The sequence below is a fragment of the Taeniopygia guttata genome, chromosome 1A (assembly GCF_048771995.1).
Source record: "Taeniopygia guttata chromosome 1A, bTaeGut7.mat, whole genome shotgun sequence".
NCBI classification, from domain to species: Eukaryota; Metazoa; Chordata; class Aves; order Passeriformes; family Estrildidae; genus Taeniopygia; species Taeniopygia guttata.
Window position 1 is genome coordinate 60,214,508 of NC_133025.1, and position 18,464 is coordinate 60,232,971.

The 18,464-nt window shown below is 42.4% G+C and overlaps 1 protein-coding gene across 7 annotated transcripts in view; it reads right to left on the bottom strand.

Annotated features, from left to right (window-relative positions):
- The window catches only part of TTC38 (tetratricopeptide repeat domain 38), a 29,232-nt gene extending 10,911 nt beyond the window's left edge, over positions 1-18,321 (bottom strand). For 2 of the 7 annotated variants that reach the window (XR_012053621.1, XR_005979003.2), the window contains exons 1-14: positions 18,192-18,321; positions 14,555-14,632; positions 13,594-13,675; positions 13,073-13,244; positions 11,947-12,120; positions 11,035-11,110; positions 9,872-9,991; positions 7,749-7,808; positions 6,650-6,688; positions 5,786-5,867; positions 4,752-4,917; positions 2,664-2,823; positions 2,304-2,377; positions 1,648-1,832 (exon numbers count right to left, since the gene is read on the bottom strand). Coding sequence is in view for 5 of the 7 variants with exons in the window: in XM_030263854.4 (XP_030119714.4) it covers positions 1,739-1,832; positions 2,304-2,377; positions 2,664-2,823; positions 4,752-4,917; positions 5,786-5,867; positions 6,650-6,688; positions 7,749-7,808; positions 9,872-9,991; positions 11,035-11,110; positions 11,947-12,120; positions 13,073-13,244; positions 13,594-13,675; positions 14,555-14,632; positions 18,192-18,215 (1,401 nt within the window). In the remaining 2 variants the exon portion in view is untranslated. Of the gene's footprint in view, positions 1-298; positions 1,833-2,303; positions 2,378-2,663; positions 2,824-4,751; positions 4,918-5,785; positions 5,868-6,649; positions 6,689-7,748; positions 7,809-9,871; positions 9,992-11,034; positions 11,111-11,946; positions 12,121-13,072; positions 13,245-13,593; positions 13,676-14,554; positions 14,633-16,332; positions 16,547-18,021; positions 18,065-18,108; positions 18,148-18,191 lie in introns of those variants that run through there. The other 5 variants (XM_030263854.4, XM_072923657.1, XM_072923659.1 and 2 more) reach the window with 5 other exon arrangements.
- Positions 18,322-18,464: the final 143 nt, after the last annotated feature.

Sequence of the window (18,464 nt, forward strand, 5' to 3'; positions counted from 1 at the left end):
CAAAGCAGACAAAATTGTCAGTCATGTGCTATCAGAAGTAAGCTGTCATTGATTCCATTGATTACACCCTGCATAGCCAGGCAGAGCTTTCTCAGGCTTTTGTTCCCTTATACAGTTTGTTACATTCCTCGAGTAAAACATTACCTGTCTAAAGTCATTGCTTGAAGTACACTCATTAAAAATAATAGTGTAAAAATCCAGTGTAATGTGTCTCAGATGTCATCCCCCCAGCACGAGCAGAGAAGCTGTCTGCTGAAGAACAGCATGCCCATAAATCAGAAGACCTGAAGGCAAGGAATGCAATCCCTTACATGGGTTTATTATTCTTCCTTTAAAAATAAGCTATTTCTGCATTAGGGGAGGATTGGGTAAAGCAAAATGTCAGCAAAGCACTTCCACTTCTTGTTCCACGATGCAGGAACTCCAGGAGCAGTGCAGGGCCAGATATGGAAGTACTTTCTTAAGTCAAAAGGAAACTGTAGAACAAGGCTGCTGTGGGACATGGGGAAGAGCCTGAGCTGGTCAGGAAGGAAGGGCAGGCCTGTGAGGCCAGGAGAGCTTGCAGATGTAGAAGCAAAGCCAGAGCTTGGGCTGTTGGAGAGTGTGCGACTTCCATTCCAGACGAGGAGGCATGAGTTCAATTTTGGTCTGAAATACAATCTTCCCTGTGATTAGGGATTTCTGAAATACTTTTGCAAGACAATGTGTTAGCTCTGGGATGCTGCAGGAATCCAGAGGCACCAGAGCTCCCTTGAGGTCCGTGGCTCACATCGTGCCTGACTTGCAGAACCGAAGTTTATCCCATCACATGTGCTGGGGCCGAGCTGTGTCCGTCCCCCTGAACCCTCTTTCCCATGGCAGAAGCTCCCTTCTGGTCTTCACCTCTCCATAGGGTGTGCTTGAACCCTGGTTTAAACCCCACTTTGCCAGCATGCAGGGCTTCTCTGGAGTGAGATGGTAGTAAGGCCTGACTATCCAAAAGCTCAGGGAAGCACAAAGACCCAGTCCAACAACCCTTCAGAAATGATATTGTTCAGCTGAAATCCAGGCTTTTCCCTTTTTCTAAAAGATCTAAAAGTGCAAAGGGAGCACCCATGTCAGAATAGTCATTATTCTTGTCTGGTTTAATTTACCCTGTAATGCCAGAAAGCTCTGATGTGCTATATTGAGAGGAAAAATTTAACATTTTATGAGACTGAGTTTAAAAACGTACACCTGGAAAGAAATCATGCATGCAGACAGATCTGTGACTCCTGCCTGAATGGGCTGGAAGCTCGATATGGAATTCAGTTCATGCCTGTATTGGCTCTGGCCTTCCACCTTCCTATTAGCTTTATTTAAAAGTTCCCTTTGAATTACCTTAGCAGTTTACTTCACGTGTAGGCCAAGTAACAAACTGGGCCAAAGGACTGAAATCCAGGCACTGTTACTGCACTGTGTATAATAAAGGTCAGAGGGAACGCTCAGGAAAACATACCAGTGCAGCAGTGCCTTTGGGATGCTCCAGAAAGCTTTATCAACAAGTTTTTCTTGCATTATCACCAAGTTTTCTTCTTTCCTTGTGGAATCATCTAAGACATAACCTCCAGAAATGCAACACCTCTGTCTTTTAAGGAAATTATTCTCAGATCTTTTAACCTTGATTACCTCCCCAAATTCCTTCACAGTACCCCTGCACTCCCTGCAACCAGGCTTTGTGGAAAGCTCCTGGCTCTTCCAGCTGAAGCTGGAGGAAAGCCTATGCCATGGAATGCACAGCTGCTGCCTTCCTGATCAGTCGCTCAGTCATCGGTGACTTGGGTCTCATTAGATCACGTTCATGCAGGAGACACCTGTGAAAGGAGAAGTAGGAGGGTGAGGAGCAGGTGATAAACATGGACTGTTCTGCCAAACAGGCTGTGCTGAGGGGCACGTGGCAGAGCACACCTCTGACTCCCCAGCAAAGCAGAGGTCAGCAGTGGCACTGACTGGAGTTGCAGCAGTTCACAGAGGCTTAGCAGTCCATAACACACATGGTCAACAGGCCATATCTGAAGACAGAACCATTTGAAAATCAGCTCCCCATGAACATACACAGATCATCCATCCAGGCCAAAAGAGTGGACTTGTGGAATTGGAAGCTATTGTACTTTTTATCCTTCTTAAATGTTGCTACATTTAACACAAATGGTTGCATATAGTTTTAGCCTTAAGTTTATTGGTTTGAATATATTCGTTACTTCTTGCTTTTTGAGTGTATTTGTTACTTCTTACTTTTAGCAACAGTGCTACTTCTACAAATATTTATCAGGGGAAATACTTACCTTGCAAGGTTTTGTTTGGCCTTTGATTTAGAATTTAAAGCAGCATGAATCAATAACAGGCTGAAAACATCTCTCTGGAAAAGAAGTCAGCAAAATACAAACGAATAAGTAATTTATCATGTATTGCTATTTACAATGTCTTGGTTACCAAACTATTAAATTCACAGGAAGGAAGCAAATCAGCATTAAATATAAATAGCTAACCCTGCTAGTAAGCATTTGCAAACAGGATTCAGTCACAAACACCGTTCAACTTTTCACTGTCTAACATTGAAGTGGTGTTGATGAGGTAAGTGCTTCATGGCAGCTACTGAAAGGGAATTAAATCACATGAAAAAGTCTTTTCTGGATCTCCTTTACCTGAGCATCACTGCCTCCCAGTTGGACTAGTTCATAACGGATTGGGTACAGCAGGTCTACAGCTTTGTCACAATTCCCATTTTCAAACTCTACAAAAGCCTGGCACAGTGGCAGCCCCAAACTAGGAGCCAGGGAAAGCTGGTGGTCTTCACGAGGAGCTCTGTAGAATGAAAAAGTGGTTTACTTCCATAAGCCAAAGCATAAATAGTCATATTTCAATGCTAGTCTGCCCCTGCCTGCAGACAAGTTTGTTTGTTTTTTTTTAACTGTACAAAGCCTGATGTTTCAGGTACTTGACTTAGGTCATATCTTTTGGTATGGTTATGCTACTTTCACCTTTTCATTACTCACCCAGCAGTCAGTTTTTATCCTCCTGAATATACCCACAAAAGGCACAAGCCCAGCCCCGCCTAGCTCTGCAATAAACAGTTTGGGCTAGGACAGTAAGAAAAACTGCAGTTTCTCTTCTGCTGACCCCACCAGAACATCCTACTGCTAGTCCTTTGTCTGGCCACATGTGACCACCAGTCCTTGCACACAGCTCCCAGCCATGACGTTGCAAGGCAGTTCCTTCTCAAGTCAGCATCACAAAACCTCCTGTTTCTTTCACTGGGCCAGCCTTCATTTTCCAGTAGGCAACACTGCCCTATGTGTTTACCATTCCTTAAACAAACTATGGCATCCTAGAATGATAAAACTGCACAACAGATGTTCATTTGAAGTAGCTTGAGGCAGCCAGTGATGAAAAGGATGAAACAATTCCTCATTTACATGTTTTGTCCAGCATTTCCATGGAAGGGCGCTCGTGACACCAGCCACCAGAGAGCGCCACGGGACACCCGACAAATTCCCAGCAACTTTCCACGGCTAAGGCCAGGGAAAAATACCGGTGTAACGCCAGATGTTTGTGCCCAGGTTGTAACACTGCTTTCTTAACACATACAAAACGCCTCTGGTGTGTCATTGATATATTACATATTTGTGATAGACGTAAATTAATCCAATCATTAATACAGCCCCTTCAACTCACAGCCTGCTTTCTCAAATAATGAAATTAAGTTTTATAATATTCCAAACTACAGCTAAAAATGTACACATGTATTAAGGCTGAAAGTAGGTGAAAGGAAGCACTAGGTGAAAGAATAAGTAGCACATATGAACACATGTTCATTAAAGCCTCTGTGGCAGACAGTTTTCTATACTTTATATATCCTGACATACTTATATAAATAATAGAATAAATAACAAAATATATTTGCTGTTTTCTACTATAGTTAAATGAGACATACTTAGGCTTGCTTTGAAAGTTATTTGCTTTGATAAGTATTCTTAAAAGTTACAGTATTCCTCAAAACTACGTATAGTCAGGAACAAATAGTGACAATTTCAGGTTCTCCTTCCTTCTTTTTAAAGGCAAAGGAAGCAACAGATGCTTAAACAGAGTTAAAAAAAGGTGTAGTGAAGGGAAGAAACTGAATTTAAAGCATCTATGTATCAACCCCTTCAAAAAAAACCAAGGCGATTCACAGTCATTTAATACACAAGGGAACACAAAATGTTCATTGTTTGGATGTAATACTTAAATATTCAACTTTTCCAAATAACTTCATTTGAAAGTTAAATATTCTAGATTATTACTTTAGAAGTACTTTAAACCTAAATTCCTGTAGATAGACTTAAAATCACGTCAAAGAGTAGCCATTAGAATATCACTACCAACTAATGTTCTGTTATTAACCTTTTAAACTAGAGCAGAAAAGATCCACCACAGACAGCTGACATAACTTGTGGAATGTTCTTATTAATATACTTCTTGTCTGTAACACAACTTAGTGTGACCCCACTAAAAGGAAACAGACAGCAACTGCTTAGGTGGTGTCTGTGACCTTAAACACAAAAGATTTCTGCTCAACAACACAAGGAACCCCTCTAGACATTAACTCAACAAATAAATATTATGGATCTCCTAACTGGACGTTGACCTGCTTAAACCAGATGTGTCCCAGGGACATGCTAAGCCAGAGACATCATCGCCCTGAATTTCAGAGGGCTGTTCGCTGAACCCAATGCAGGACTTCCATCACTCACCTGGCAAGTTCCTGCAGAGTTGTTAAAAGCTCCTCAGTAGTTTTGTGGTCTTTGGCTCCGAGGAAAGACATCAAGAAGTGCACATCATTGAACAGAAGAATGTGATCCTTGGCGTGCTTCTTCGTGACCCCAAGCAAATCATTCCACCTGTCCCCAAGCTTTACACCTAAGAGCAAAAAGTAATTCTCTCAATAACGTTGCCACGTGTGAAAGGATGTCTTTGCAACTACTTTCAGACACTCAGCATCAAAAAGCATTCCTACTGAACTCAAGAGAACATTTCCTGATGTAGCAAAATGTATGCAGCAATAATGCTGCTCAGCTGCAGCCTGCCTTGTGTGGGCCAAGAGTTTCTTGACTGTCAGGAGTTTAAAGGCATTATTTTAGCCTGCATTGTGTGAGCTTCTGGCTTTATTATGAGATTGCTCATAATGTTTTGGAGGTGCTGTTCACCATGAGCCATCTGCAGGAATCACAAGACAGAGAAGATGGATTTAATAAAACCCCCAATACATCATTAGCGTTTTAGCAGAACAGTGTGAAATACTGTCTGCCCATCATGTCCCCTGCCATGAACCCCAATGTACAAACACTGACTTAAAAAGGGGAAATGCCACTGAGTTAGGGGAGTACAAAAAGCCAGAGGCTGATACGCCCATACTAGCTATTTCAATCAGGATCAAAACAGAAGAAAAAGGATGTGACTGGAAATTTACAACCAGAAAGTGCTGTGGGGTTTTTAGAGGCTTATGCACTTGTTTGTTCAGCCTCAGACCTCCAGGAACAATAGAAGTGAAGTTGTCAGAGAAGAAGGATGTGACCTGACTGCTATGCCACACTGGCATGGAAAATGGAAGCTCTTGGGAAGAATAAAGCTTATGTACATTATTAGGAACTTCACATTGATACTTTTCTCAGGTTTCTTCTGAAACACTGATCGAGCTTGCTGTGTAATTATATTGAAATACTTCCCCAATATGAATGGCAGGGAAAGGGAAGAAGTCATAAAAAAGAAAGGTCAGAGGATATCCTACCTTCCAGATGAAGCCTGTACAGCATCGAACTGTTATCAACTATATCCAGGATGCTTCCACTTGCCAGGCACAGGGGAGCAATCTGTAATCACAAGTATGCATAGGCTGGTCAAGTGATGGGCTAGTGGAAACTTCCTCAGTTTATTAAACTTATTTTCACAGTACTAAATTAATTTTATCCTCCTATTGATTCAAAATTATTTGTTTTGTAATAGTCTTAATTGCATCTTTCTTGAATAAAGGAATTTGTGATGACAGAAACTTAAAATGATTTACATGTGTTGCTTTTCTCAGTAAATAGGGGGAGTCACCAGAGTATTTTATTTTTTCCAAAATTCTGCCACAAATATTACTTCACTTGATCAATGTTAGTAGACAGAAATCTGCCCAGCAGCTTTCTTAATGCTTGTGGTATTTTTACAATCCTTACAAATATGTGCTATGTTATCTAAATTGATACTGCTTATTTACAAAGGCTGTTTTTGAAATCCAGGCAGTTGACTTTGTACCTAACATGAAAAACCAGTTCTTTGTAAAGGTGACTTGATTAATTTACATCCTTTGAAAGGTATGAATAAGAAACATGGACAGAATGGAAATCAGTAACACTGTAGCTTTTTCAAGGACTCAAACTATGTAATACTCAATCCTTGGGGCATTTTCCCCAGAACTGCTGAAAAGTTGTTGCCCTAAAAGACTGTGATATTGTGACTGTAAATATTGTTTACATCTGTGTTCACAGATGTAAACAATATTTACACACAGATCATGCACTGTGATAGGTTTCAATGTCACACAGAAGGAAGAAAGCACACGTCGTCATCACATCATGATCCCAGTAAAAAAAAAAAGGCCCCTACTCACATGCTTGTCATAAATTGTCAAAGCAGCTTCATATTCCCCCTGGAAAAGCAAAGGAAGACTGTGTGGTTAATGTGCAGACACAGCACCCAGCAGTGACTGGCAGCAACCAGAGACAAACACATTAACAGATGGCATAACAGCTCTTCAGGACTGCCTGATCAAAACAAACCAAGTCAAAGAAACCTTGAGGTATTCAAAGCAGAAAAACCTGGATTTAATAGGCAAAATGATCAGTATGTTGAGGTTTCATCTAAGAATAAGTACCAGTACTGGCACAAGTTAAGCAAGAAGGAGAAACACAGAGGTATTGCCTGTCATTCCAATGTTCTTTTCAGGGATGTCTGCAAAAATCAGTGCATCCCATGGAGCATGCAAAGGGATGGGAAAAAAATGGTTTTAAGTAGCCTTCAGAAAAATTATGTAGATAGGCAGTGACAAAATAAATAAACTATTGGACTCCTGTTGAGAATTATGTTCTTTCTGTGTTACTCTGCTTTCTGGCCAAAGGATGCTGCCTTCTCAAGGATGCCACATTTATCTCCCTATTAGGCTGAACCCCATGAGCGCTAAGCATTAAGCCCAACAAAATTCTGACAGGCTGGGTAAAATTTCAACCATTTTTAAAGGCTTTCAATAGTAAGAATTAGTAGCAATAATTAATAGCATTGGCAACTCAATTTAGAGTTTGTGGCCTCTTTTTCATAGTCAGCAAATTTTTGGGCCATAAAATGAGTACTGAATTTGCTAAGAATTTTGTTAATTTTTGTCTCAAAATTAGAGATCTAAGTTCATCTTGCTATCAAATAACTGTGCTAAATGTAATTAGTGAGACTACTGGATCTTCAAACATGCAATAATATCACAGAAATATTTCAACATTCTTAGAAAGATCCAAAGTCTTGACCAATGCAATTAAAATTCTCAAAATAACAGTAATAAAGGACTATGCCACTTCGTAAATATGGAATTGTGGTATTTTATAAAAATATCCCTTCTGACACCACCCCCCTCCTCCCCGCCAAGTAAATGTTAGTTCTGCCTTTTAAAGAGCTTTAGATAACCTTTCTGGACTGAAAATATGCATGAAAATATCTCATACCTTTTCAATGTAGTATAAAGCCCAGTGCCAGTAATTATGGCAAGCAAGCATATCACTGTTCTGGAGAGAAAAAAAAAATATTTACAAAATAACTTCCCTTTTCAAGTTATCTAGTCAGATTTCTGTTTCCTCCTGCAGCAAAACTGAGTATTTCATGAGACACAAAAAAGACAAGAAATTTAAATCAGCTGCCAGGACACCTTTTCATTTGGTACACTTGTCCTCGCAGTTATTCAGGGCAGCACCTCAAACCCAAAGTTTCCCCCACATCATTTTCCAGATAAGAGCTTCACTTGGATGCCTCAGAATTCACCTTTCTTCAGCACCCTTTTTAAAAAAGAAATTTCATGCATATCTATAAGGAGAGTAAGATTTATCTCATCTAAGATTTAGGCATCTTGTCTGAAGTAATCTGGCCAGATAGTGGAGAGAGGAGGATATGGAGGCTTTATGAGGGCCATTCATCCCAGCCACCTAGAACCTACCTCAGACAAAGAGGAATCACTTTTTAAACAAGTTTTACTACAGGCTACAGAAGTTGCAATAGGTGCCAAACACACTAGTAATTCATCAGGTGAAATTAATTTTTGCTGAACTGCACCAATTTCACACTGTCCTTTTCACCTGGCATGAGAACTTCAAATCCTCTTCCCTAGCTTGCAGTTCAAGGTAATTGCAGTTCATTTTTGTGAATGCATTAAAAACAGACAAATGTAGTTCCATAATCCTTCGGTGAAAATTAAAATATCAGTAAGGTTCACCCCTCTCCTGGTTCTATAGTTAATGAACTCACAAGTGGAAAAATCATTTTTATTGTCATACTGACAACTGTAACAACCACTTTCAGGAAGCACAAAGGTAAAGGTTCCCAAAAAATGCCAGGGCCTCTAAGATAAACATTCATCTTTGCTCGTTTAATATTAAATCACAAACCAAACTCAGGCAACAGAAGCTTGGCATAAACACTGATAATATCGAGTATCATACTGCCATTCCAAATGTCATACAAACAAGATCATGGAATTACCTGTCCAAATAAAGTTTCCCTGCTGCTAAATATGAGCTCTGAAAAAGACTGAACTGATAGAGAGAAGTGGGCTTGCACTTGATTTTATTTGGATAAAGAGTATGAATCACAGAGACATGCAACTATTTTAAGAATAAAGAGTTAAAAAAAAATTGATCCAAAAGTCACTGACTAGGGTTTCTAAGGTATCACCCAAACTGTCAATCACTGTTTCATTAAAACTAACATATTAAAAGACAAAATGCTTTCTGGGAAGTGACAGGTGTGAACTTCAAGCAAGAGTTTTCTGTCTGCACTTGCAAACCCAGTATCTGAATGCTTAACTTAAAAAATAAAACAAGCACAAAACTACCCTTTCTAGTCTCACTATCCAGTCCTGCTCTTGGTGTGGGTTGGAATGCTCAGCTCAGATTACTCTAAAATAGACTCTTGTGCGTTCTAGCAAAGGCAAACCTCACAGCTCTCAGCTCTGAATATAACAGACTTAATCACTGGGTAAATGCTATCAAAAACAAAACTTAATTTACAGCAAAGGACCATATAACAGACTAATTAACCTGTACAATACTCTGAAAGATGGTATCAAATGTGTTGGATATATAAGGTAATTGACACACTAGTAGAAAAGATGTAAGAGCATAATTTAGCTTTTCTTTGTTCTTAAAATCCCCTCCCTGTCCAGAAGCAAGCAAGTATTTTAGCATTTTGAAACAGTTGATTTGACTGTGTCATTTTCCACCTCATCTTAGGTCCCATGAGGATATTTAGCCAGGTCCTTCAACTGACTGTCTGTACATTAGCCTAAGTAAAAAGCTTGTGAAAGAATCAGTGGTTACTTTTATAACCACACAACAGACCATAAATAGGGACAGTCATGCCCCTCATAACGTGCAACTTCTTCCTGCCTCTTGCTTAAAAGCTGCATGGAGAGCAGCAAGACCTCAAAGGAGGATCTCCTCTAATATGCAAACTCTGCATTAATTGTAACAGGTCTGCAGATAGGAAACAACTGCAGGCAGAGGACTCAAGAACTTGGCTGCAGGAATTAAAGAAAACCTAAAAATAGCTTCTTCAGAGATGCCACAAAAATGTTTACCTTCCAGTGCTTTTCCATTTCCTTCATGAATTTTAAGCCTTCCTCCACCTTTGCTTTCATTTCATTTACATGAGCTATAGTATGGACAGACCATGCATCTGTCTGATTTATAGCCAAAGCCTGTGAGTGAAAAGCAGGAAAACACAATGAGCCTTACACTTGCAAATACAGACATTTATTACCTAGAATCAAGAGACTACTTTTTACTTGCTGCATGTTAAGTACATCTTGTACCACTCCAACTAACCACAGCCCAGAAGTCTGATTTGGACAGAAGAGAATGTTTCTTGGCTGACTTCACTTCCCAGCTTCTGCTGCAGGGAGATGAACACCTGCAAAACACTTCACAGGTTTCGATGATGACTGTGAAATGACATCTATTTCACAGACAGGCGTCAATGAAAGAACTGCAGGCACAGGCACAATATATTCCATGATATAGTGCCTTGTAGATAACTATTTCTTTTCCAAAAATGGCCAGCTCTGAGTATTCAGCCAATGCCTCTTCCTTGGCCCAACAACTCCCACCAGGCTTTTGGCATGTTGCAAAGTTAGTCATAAACCTAGTGAAGGTTAAGTTTTAGGGTTTAGTCTCTAGTGTCATTTTCAGCAATTTGATGTTAATATAAGTTTTGCCAAGAACATCCATTAGAGATGAACGGTGTCTGAGACTCTTGGAGGACTGCAGAAAGTCATGTATAATTACTATCTTCATAGAAAGGAAACATGTTGGCTAATGTTGATCCCCAGGAACATTGTTACAGTTAATTGTTCAATAACCCAGGAAAAAGGATCTAGAAGAAAAGGGAGCAGGAAGCCAAACAGGACTGATTGTCAAGAGCAGGCTATGTCAAAACAATCCAACATTCTTTAATAGGAGTAAATATGTGGGAAGCAGCAGATGGGCTGATCTATGGATTTTATAGGAGTGTTCTGACCCCATCTGACAGGGCATGCTCATAAGCAAGTGAGGGGAATACAGTCTAGTGAAACTGCCTTGGTGGGGTAGAGATGTGAGAAGAGTCATCAACAAGTCTCACAAAGATCTGTGAGCATTTCCATGCTGAGCTGTATCTCTTTGCTGCTTTGACTAACAACTGGCAGAAACCAACACCCTGTCTGAGAATTCTCAAGCCTTTTAGCACCAACAGCAGGCAGTTTACCTCATGGGCAACCTTCTCAGCACGGTCAAAAAGGTTTGTTTCCACAAGTCCGAAAGCGTAGTAGCCTTTCACATAGCTAACAGAAGGGGGGGAAAGAGCACATCATCCATTTATAACAAGGTTTAGTCCAGAACTGAAAAAACACACTAGAAAGAGCATTTAACTCAAAAAATTCCTTGCAGAACAATTTACAACAAGGGCTCAAGCTCACAGGATACAGAACTACTAAGCTAATTCTCAGAGGAAATTAGTGACCCTGAGACTCTAGTATGGCAAACAGTGACAAGATGCACATCAAAATGGACATTTCCATCTCTGGATGAGACGGAATCGCCAGCTACACAGAACCAGCTGCTGATCTCCATAAAAGTTGTAAGATGCAGAATTAAAAGGCTAGAAGTGAGACACTGCTGTCACCAAAGCTATCTGAGCATCTCAAAGGCAATCATCTGCATTTTCCCCAGTGCCCACAAAACCACAGGAGGGTACTTTTACATGAAGTGGCCCTTTAAAACTGGTTGTGAATCATCCCCATTAAGCCATAAAAATAAAGAAAAATTAGGGATGTTATGTGCACCTGATTTATTTAATGGATCAAGATGAATAGTATTTTTTTAGAAGAAATGAAGAAATTTTGCCGCTGCCCTGGGTGAGGACATGATTTTATCCTATGTGTTACACACCATGTGCTACATTTGACAGCTCACTTAAGAAAAATCCCTCACCAACAGTGTCAAGAGGGATACTGGATACACATTCCATCTGTGGTCAAGTTTGATTAACTTCTAGACTCTTGATTTTTGTCTATATGTCTTGTTTCCAAAAGATCCTGAACTTGTAAGTCTGAACTTAAAAACCGCACAGTCCGTGCACACCAGGTAAAGAGCAATTTCCAAATGAAGCATGACTCACCTGCTCAGTGGAACATCAGGTGTCCAAAAAGGATAAACACGGGCAACAGAATCTCGCATCTGACGTTGATATCCCAGGTAGAAATAAGTGTCATGGGAAAATTTGAGGGCTAGGAGGTCAGTTGGGTGGCTCTGCAGAATCTGCTCCCATAGATCACAAGCTTTTGGAAGCTGGCTAGAAATAAGATTATTTCCATCACCAAAAGAAGGCACACACGCCTTCCCCTACGGTTAGTCCTGAACTGAAACTATGCTGAAAAACAGAAAATTCAGCACCAAATGACTTATTCTTTTCCTTCACAGAATTCTTTAGTCTTTTCTAATATAATAATGGGATTATCTTAATTTGGTACCTTCTGAGAAATCTTATGAAAGGAATTATGTTGGGTTACACCAGATCACTGTAACACACAAAGAAAATGAAATAAGCTTAAACCATAAATCTAAAAATTTTCCTCCAAGACTGAATAGTTCCTACAGGGACCCACCATAATTAATGGAACTTTTTATGTACCTTCCCTCTCCTTTTGTGGGAATCAAAGCCAGTGGCAGGGCTTCAGTAGCTTCCTTATTTCCTTTGCTAAGATATGAGGCAAATCCATGCTTGCCCACTTATTTGGCAAACAAATAATGGAAGTGAATCATTAGCCCACACGTCCTGCAGTTCATAGAGATTTATCACGTGGAATGAAGCAGTGAGCCTCTACAGCATGTGTGACACTCTTATCTCCCTGTTTTACAGGGGAAATAGGTTTTGGCATAGGGAGACAAGAGAGAGAAGTCTGTAACTTTCCTTCTGTGCATCTGAGTCTGGACCCTACTGTAGCAAAATACTTAATTTCCTAGTTCTAAACCACCCTGATGGATCTGTGGCACATTTTAAACTTGGGAGTCCTTAATGCTAGGAAGTGGTGGCAATAGAGCACTTTACTTCCTACAGTGCTGCTCACCACCTAGACATGGCACTTAGGGTGGAGAGAGAAATTCAGGAACAATCTGTGACATCTCACCCTGATCCTTTGCGAGATGTCAGCTAACATGACACACCACTACTGCCAACCTTCTCTTCTGCCTGCAGTAGACAAAGGAACCCTTCACAGTCCCAAGCAGGGTGATAGAGGACTCACCCCCTGGCAAACATGTCCACCGCTGACACATGAAGCCTCTCCCGCTCTGTCAGCAGCTGTGACTTGGAAAGTGCTACCATGGCTCTCACGGCACTGTCCAGCTCCTTGTCGAGCCTCACGGTCCTTCCAGTGCCAATCAGCTCTAAGCCATTGGCAATGACATGTCCCATCACTGCAGGAAACAGCACGGCACCAGCTGAGCTCACAGCAGAGCCTTCAGCTCCACAAAACACCAGAGGAGCTGAGCATCTTCAATAAAACTGACTTGTGGACACAGGAGTCCAGGAAGTCTCCCAAGCCTAAAGTTCTCAGAAAGTTTTCATGACAGCTACTCAAATATTATGGGAAATCAAAAGGAAAAAACACCACACAAAAGCATTCTGCCTGCTCTACATTTTGAGGAAGTTTTACAGAATTCTATAAATTGTCACCTTGCCCTTGCACAAACAAAGTCAATTAAAAACCAAGACACCATGCATAAACCCAGCACTTCCATGCTCAGAATCAAAGGTTATACTCACTAAAGTCTGGATCTGCTGCTTTTAGCTTGGAGAGACATCCTTCAATACCTCCAAGGCTTTCATTATTGGTCCAAGTTGCATACTGTAAGAGAGACAGAGCAAGAGAGGATTGAGAAATCCTCTATGGTAAGGAGGATTTTTTCTTTTTGTTCTCACAGACACTTAAAATTCAAAAGCAAGGCAAATAACTAGAAGACAAATGTTGTGTTCAGGAAGGTTTCGTGTAGTAGAGAAACAAAAACTGTGGCTAAATTATTGTAAATGCAGGCAAACCCAATGGGAAGAAATGACAATGTCTAGCTCAATTCAGAAGGCTGAATTATTTCTTTATTAAACTACACTAAAATACATTAATATACTATATAAAAGGAGGATACTAAAACTACATGCTACCCTCTCTGACTCTAACTCTCCCACAACTCGTGACCCTCTCTTGAGAGCCTAGGCACAGGTGGGTTGGATTGGCCATCAGGCTCAAACAATCTTCTCCTGAATCCAATTAAGAACTCAGCCCCCCCCCCCCCCCCCAGGTAAACAATTATCCAAACACATTCCACATAGGAAAAACAAGGAGCAGAAATAGAAATTGTTTTCTCTTTCATTTCTCTCTGTGCACCTCTATGAAAAATCCTGAGAGGGAGAGAAATGTGCTTGCCACACTAAATATAATTCAGTCACCAGCAGAAGCAATTACCCTGGATTTCTACAGGGTTTTTGTCAGCCGGCTGATTTGTTGGTATCAAGTGGAAAGAGCACACAGGCTGAGGTTTTCAGCACAGCTGCAGCACCTGGTACAGCCCTCTGCTAAAAGGGTTTCCAGCTGCCAGCTAAAGGCTGAACTCCTGTGGTGGCCTGATTTTGAGGCTCTCCCAGCTGATAAGTTTTAAGTATCAGCTACAGTAAAGAATGTTTCATGCACAGGTCCCTTCAAATCACATTTTCTTGCACTTTTGGGTCATACCTGCGTCAGCACAGCATCGAAGAGCTTACAGGCTTCATTGCTGGTCGTGGACAGGGCAAGTCCAGCATCCTGCCAGGCCTGCACAACAAACAAACACAAACGTGCTCCTTTTACACCCTCATCTTCCAGGCTACACAGACAGATGTTCAAATTGATGCTGTTCCAATATCTTCATCAGCTGTGCACTTTTAAAAAGAAAAGCTGGAAGCACAGTGTGAGGCAGAAACAAACCTCTTGCTCAGTTGCAGTTACACTAAGATTTAATTAGTTGGAGCTAGTAATGAGACTAAAGAAGCCAACAATTACCAAGTGTACCAGAAGATCTCAATGGCTCATAATGACAGCACCATTCTGAATTCATTAGAGCTGTTGGCAAATTCCTCTGCTACAGGCACACCTTGTGTGAAGTAGAGACACAGTAAAATAAAACCCTGTTCTCCTATAACCTATAAATATGTCATCTTCTTCAAACAATAATGTTCTTCTGAATCAACTTGCAGGCCAAACAGCCTGGCAAAGCAAATCCACTAAGTCTCTGGAGTTAGCCAACTGAAAATTTGGATCACAGATTTATACACAAGCCTGAGAACACCAAGAACATGGGACATGGATGAAGCTAAAAAAGCAAAACAGAATTGGGCTGCCATAGTTTCTATCAGCATAACATAACTGAGGCACATCTCCTGGCTGGCTGCTGGCAAATGAGCAGAGTTCATTTGAGAAGCTGCCCCTATCACTTCAGCATTACTTTAACGCAGTACACAGAATATGGAGGACAGACAACTATTATCAAAACAGACCTGGGGCAAGCTAATTCAGACTTCTAATGGGGGCTTAGTTCTTCCTGGTGCTCTTCTCATCTTACATTTTAAAGCATTTCCTAGCTATAATAATCTATCAACATTTTTAAGTAACCAAGCAAAGACAACTTTATTAATGTATCCTAAAGTTTTCCCACTGTGATTGGATTAAAGGCTCACATTTCAACAGCTAAAACAATTGAGCCTTCAAATTACATGCCTGAAAGATTAGACCTGAATCTAAAATCACACCTTTTCTTTACAATTCGTCCTATATCCATGATACTGAAACTGACTGGAATAAACTTCACAATTTGAAGCACTAAGAGCAGGCATTCATTATCTGCAAAAGACACACTTTCCTTGTTCTGTGGGTGTGGTGACACTTTGCAACAAGGTCTTTATCCATCACAATCATACATATTTATTAATACGTGCTTCTTATCTATTACACAGAACTAATTCCTGGAATCAATTTGCATGCATCTTGCTCCTATTGGAAGTTCTTTTATAGTCCTGGAGAGTCATAAAAAGGGGTCTCTGGTGGTCATACTCACTGAATGCTTCAATATTAAAGGCGACCTTGCTTCTGTGCTACATAACTTGCCAAAAAACCACTGTAGTCCTTCTTATCTGTTTCTCCACTGGTTCCAGCCTGTTTATAATCCTGTCTGTGTACCTTTAAACCTTTATCTTTTATATATATATATATAATATATATGTATGTATATGTATATATACACCTTTATTTATATATATACCTTTATATGTTTACATATACCTATATAAACCTTTATCTTTTACATATATATATATTTATATATATACACCCCTTTATCTTTTTTTGCCAGTTAGCCTTTAAACTCTACACAACAACCTCAGGGGAGCTGAAAATTTTTATTCTCTATGTCATTTATCATCCAGAAAAAGAATAAAGGGAAAAGTCAAGTAGGTAGCAAGGTTAGGCTTGCCACTTACTGGCTGTCTTCCATGGTGCCCTGCAAAGTAGGTCAGGAGCCACCCTCAGCATCAGTCATCGAAAACAAGCTTTGTTTGGAGCAGGTCTCTGCATCACTGCCTGTTTTATCATTTTAAACAACAGCTTGAGGTGCTTGCCAGAAAATGATGCCCTATTCTGAGAGGACTTGATGCTGATTCACAAGAATAGAGAAGTCTGTGTGTGAGCACTGGAACAAACCAGCAGAGCAAAGGTTAGTGGAAAATGCACCTGCGTCCATCTCTAAGGCCACTGCTGACCTAGCTGAGGTATGTGCTATTTCCAGCCACTCTGGAAAGCTTCTGTCCTGCTATGGGTACAGCCCACCCGACTCGCTCCTCACTGGAAAACTCCCACTGTGGCAACAGGAGAATGGCAGCAAGCCTGTGTCACATCGGGGATGCCACTACCCTGGCACTACTCTGGACCACTACTAGCATGTCAGGACAATGGGTTACAAGGAAGAACCACTGCACAGCAACTGCTGGCTCCTAAGAGATGTAAAAAGTGTGCTCCAAACCTAATCTGTCATTGCCAACTGAGAACTAAAGAACTACTGGGGCCACAGAAAAGGCAGCACCTCTTGTCCTCTAGGACATACATAAGGGGTCCTGCCCAGACTACTCAGGACACTCAGGTCCTGGGGTTTCCCTCTAGTGAGCTATCAGACTGTGACTGAAGAAATCCAGGAGGGAGTGTGAGTGGGCAAAAATCAACCTCAAGAGTCCGTAAGGCTGATCAGCTCCCCTTCCCACAGAGGCTGCCTTTGGGTTCTCTTACACTGATCTCCCACAACACTCCCTCTAACTCCAGGAGAGCGTCTTGCCTCTTGTATTAGAGAGTCATGGCCTTTGCTCTTCTCACTGCTTCTTGGTGAGACCAAAGCCTTGCCCTTTCCCCTGCTCTAAGAGCAGAGTTCAGTCATGAGATCCCATGACTGTTTATTTGTATTTTTTTCTCTGCTAGAATCTTAGCTGGTTCTGAGAATTGTGCTCTCTGAGGGCTGCAGTTTGAATTCCTTGCATAACAGATCCCCAGAGCTGTGTCAATCATGCCTGTCACACACAATCTTCAAGACTTTGTTTTAACCTGCCACTTGCCCTAATTAACCAAAACACAACCATAAAAGAAGTTTATCAGAAAGAGAGCATGGAAATTACTTAATCAGTAAGCAGCTCCTGTAGGTTGCACTCTTTGACCCGAGGCTGATTTAATCGAAGGCCCGACCCACTTCTGAGGCCCACGGAAAGGGCAGGGGGGTGCCATGGGACCCCTGCTCTGGGAACAAGACCCAGAGATGCTCAGACATGGAGCTGCTTCCCCAGGAGAAGAGATGGCCGCAGCGACCCTTCCCCCTTTTCCAGATCGCAACAGCAGCTTCCCTCCTCCGAAACCCTCAGTGTATGAGGCTGAGTCCAGCCACAGCGAGCCCGGCTCAGCTCCCCGCCCGCCGCAGCCCCGAGCCCGTCAGCTGCCCGGGACATCCCCGCCGCCCCTGGGCGCCGGGCACGGGCAGGACCGAGCCGCGCTGCCGTCTCCCCGCAGCCCTCAGCCCCTCATCCTGCCGTCCCCCCGCAGCCCCCTAGCCCCGTCCGCCCGTCCCGCTACCAGGCGCTCGCACCCCTCAGCCCTGCGCTCACCCTGCAGTCCTTCAGCGCAGCCATGCTCACCTTGCAGTCCCTCAGCGCAGCCATGCTCCCCCCTCAGCCCCTCAGCCCCGCGCTCACTCTGCAGTCCCTCAGTGCAGCCAAGCTCACCTTGCAGTCCCTCAGCGCAGCCATTCTCCCCCCTCAGCCCCGCGCTCACCCTGCAGCCCCTCAGCGCAGCCATGCTCACTCACCTTGCAGTCCCTCAGCGCAGCCATGCTCCCCTCGCCGTCCCGCGGCTCCCCCCTCGCGCGGGGCGGGGCGGGGCGGGGCGGGGCCGCCGGCGGCGCGCGCGGCGGGCGGTGCGTGCCGGGGGCGCGCGGAGCCCCGGCTGAGGGCCGCCCGCAGCGGTTCGGTGGCGATTATTGCCCCCAAATCTCTGCTCCTTCTCCCGGCCCCACCTCCGGCCCGCGGGGTCCGAGCTTAAAAAGCGTTCTCGCCAGCTGCCCTCCGCAGGAGGCCCCGGT